Source organism: Salvelinus sp. IW2-2015, unplaced genomic scaffold (genome assembly GCF_002910315.2).
Source record: "Salvelinus sp. IW2-2015 unplaced genomic scaffold, ASM291031v2 Un_scaffold1887, whole genome shotgun sequence".
NCBI lineage: Eukaryota > Metazoa > Chordata > Actinopteri > Salmoniformes > Salmonidae > Salvelinus > Salvelinus sp. IW2-2015.
Genome location: NW_019943249.1, coordinates 124,133 through 126,960, shown reverse-complemented (window position 1 = coordinate 126,960; position 2,828 = coordinate 124,133). Strand labels below are relative to the sequence as shown.

Here is a 2,828-nt window from a genome sequence, read left to right as displayed (position 1 = left end):
CCAGTAAGCAGTACTGGTAGTTTACTCCAGTAGCTCAGTATGGTGTTTACTCCAGTAGCAGTACTGGTAGTTTACTCCAGTAGCAGTACTGGTAGTTTACTCCAGTAGCATTACTGGTAGTTTACTCATAGCAGTTACTGTTATTCAGTGGTAGTTTACTCCAGTAGCAGTTACTGTTATTTCAGTGGTAGTTTACTCCAGTAACAGTACTGTTATTCAGTGGTAGTTTACTCCAGTACAGTACTGTTATTTCAGTGGTAGTTTACTCCAGTAGCAGTACTGTTATTTCAGTGGTAGTTTACTCCAGTAGCAGTACTGTTATTTCAGTGGTAGTTTTACTCCAGTAGCAGTACTTTATTTCAGTGGTAGTTTACTCCAGTAAACCAGTACTGTTATTTTCAGTGTAGTTTACTCCAGTAGCAGTACTGTTATTTCTAGTGGTAGTTTACTCCAGTAGCAGTACATCGTCTATTTCAGTGGTAGTTACTCCCAGTACAGTACTGTTATTTCAGTGGTAGGTTACTCCAGTAGAGTACTGGGGTTTACTCCAGTAACAGTACTGTTATTTCAGTGGTAGTTTACTCCAGTAGCAGTACTGGTAGTTTATCTCAGTAGCAGTACTGTTATTTCTAGTGGTAGTTTACTCCAGTAGCAGTACTGTTATTTCAGTGGTAGTTTACTCCAGTACAGTACTGTTATTTCAGTTGTGTTTTACTCCAGTAAAGTAACAGTTACTTTTATTCAGTGGTAGTTTACTCCAGTAGCAGTACTGTTAGTTTACTCCAGTAGAAATGATACTTTAGCCTAATTTGCTACATAGGCCATCTGCCTTTTTTTTCAATTATTTTCCATTAGACAAAAGATGTAACCCACATGTTGGCTTAGTTTTTTTTTGTTGCCAAACTAACAATGTCTTACTGTATTTAAATTATTTKATTTGATTTCAACTAACTTATGTTTTAATTACTGTTAGTGTTACTCCACTGTTAGTGGAGTAGGCTATTTGAGGACTCTTTCCATCCCTGTTGATGAACATGACCTAAAAGGTTTCAACGGCCACTGACGGAGTAAAACTAAAATCCCCAATGACTGCAGCCCTCATGGAGTTGTGCACCCTGCCCCTGGGCTCTGACACAACTAAACCTCTTACCTGACGCTGAGCACGGTGAACTGGAGCGTAACCGCCTGGCTGGCGAAGACCAACCACACGGCACGGAGGTCTGGGGCTCTGATCTGGTGTCACTATGGGGGAGCTGAGAGGGAGGAGCACAGTACTGGGAATAACCTTGGCTCTCGTCTGATTCACATGGACCAAGGAAGGAGGAGGAGGCGGAGGAGGGAGGGAGGACCGAGGACGGGTGAGGCGAGATGGAGTAGGTGTGTGGAGGGCAGTGGTACGTGTCTTCCAGTGGACCCACTTTTGACAGAACGTCTGTTAGGCAGTCTATACATGAGTCTATGGATGATTGAGGAGGTTTGGGGAAGGACTGGTGAGAAGGAGAAGAAGAGGAGGAGGACACGGCTTTGTCAGAGGCCTTCAAACTGGTACGGATGTCTTGAAGCACCTGGAATACCTAGGAGTCATGTCACAATTAGGGTTGGAGTCAAGTCCATTTCAACTCAGGAAAGTACACTGAAATTACAATTCTCTTCGATGMTTTTCAATGAGTGAAATTGGTATTCGGTTTTAACTTTCTGAATTGACTGGAATTTAAATTTAAATTGAGCCTGGTCACAATACATTCTACACTTGTTTAAAATCACACGGTGACAAGTAGTACCTCGGTCATGGGGGGTCTTCTCTTCCCCCGGGCCTCCAGACAGCGACAGGCTAGAGTAGTCAGGTCCAGGGAGCCGTGTGGGGCCGGAGAAGGGGAGCCTGGACCTGCCGTACACACCGTGGATGGGCTAGAAAGAGAGCCTCCCAYCCCTGTCACCATCAGTCTAGGGTCCAGGTGCTTCTGCCAGATATGTGTAACGGCTGGAGGAATACTAGACTGTTCCTGGGTTACTCTCTCTGAACTCCTCTTTGACCTCCCTCTGGCCTGATGACCTCCGTCGGCATCTTCAGCCTCCTTCACCAGGTCTTTCTGAAGAGGAAAATTATACAAGACGGTAGTTTTTTTTTTTTTAAACGGCCAGACATGACAACGTTATACAGACTTGCAGCACGTCTGATCAGCGTGTCAGTGTGACTAGTGGTTCACGGGTCTTTTAAGAGTATCAACTGCGTCAGCCTCACCAGGTAGACAGCTTTGGATTGGCCGGGGTCCACTTCTAAAGCTCTACGACCTGTCAGGGCCTCCAGCAGCACCTGAGGAAGAGAAGACAAGGTGATTGTGTGACATCACATCTACCAGGTCATTGAAACAGTAGTTTTGGTGGTCATCTATGTTGTGTGTATCTGTAGGTCTGTGAGCATTGCATAGTACAGTAGTACATTAGTATAGTAGTATAGTACAGTAAGAGTAGTATAGTACAGTAGTACATTAGTGTAATAGTGTAGTAGAGTACAGTAGTACATTAGTATAGTAGAGTAGTATAGTACAGCAATAGCGTAGTAGAGCACAGCAGTACATTAGTATAGTAGAGTAGTAGAGTACAGTAGTACATTAGTATAGTAGAGTAGTATAGTACAGTAAGAGTAGTATAGTACAGTAGTACATTAGTATAGTAGAGTAGTATAGTACAGCAATAGCGTAGTAGAGTACAGCAGTACATTAGTATAGTAGAGTAGTATAGTACAGTAATATAGAGTAAAAGAGAGGAGAGATCATAATAGAGTAGTCTTAGTGTAAATACAGTTAGTATATAGTAGAGTAGGTTAT

General features: G+C 43.1%; 1 protein-coding gene across 1 annotated transcript in view; it reads right to left on the bottom strand.

Annotated features, from left to right (window-relative positions):
* The window catches only part of LOC112072310 (interleukin-1 receptor-associated kinase 1), a 67,797-nt gene that overhangs the window by 8,029 nt on the left and 56,940 nt on the right, over nt 1-2,828 (bottom strand). The window contains 3 exon segments of the mRNA XM_070439739.1: nt 1,151-1,574; nt 1,782-2,090; nt 2,243-2,314. Of these exon segments, the coding sequence (XP_070295840.1) occupies nt 1,151-1,574; nt 1,782-2,090; nt 2,243-2,314 (805 nt within the window).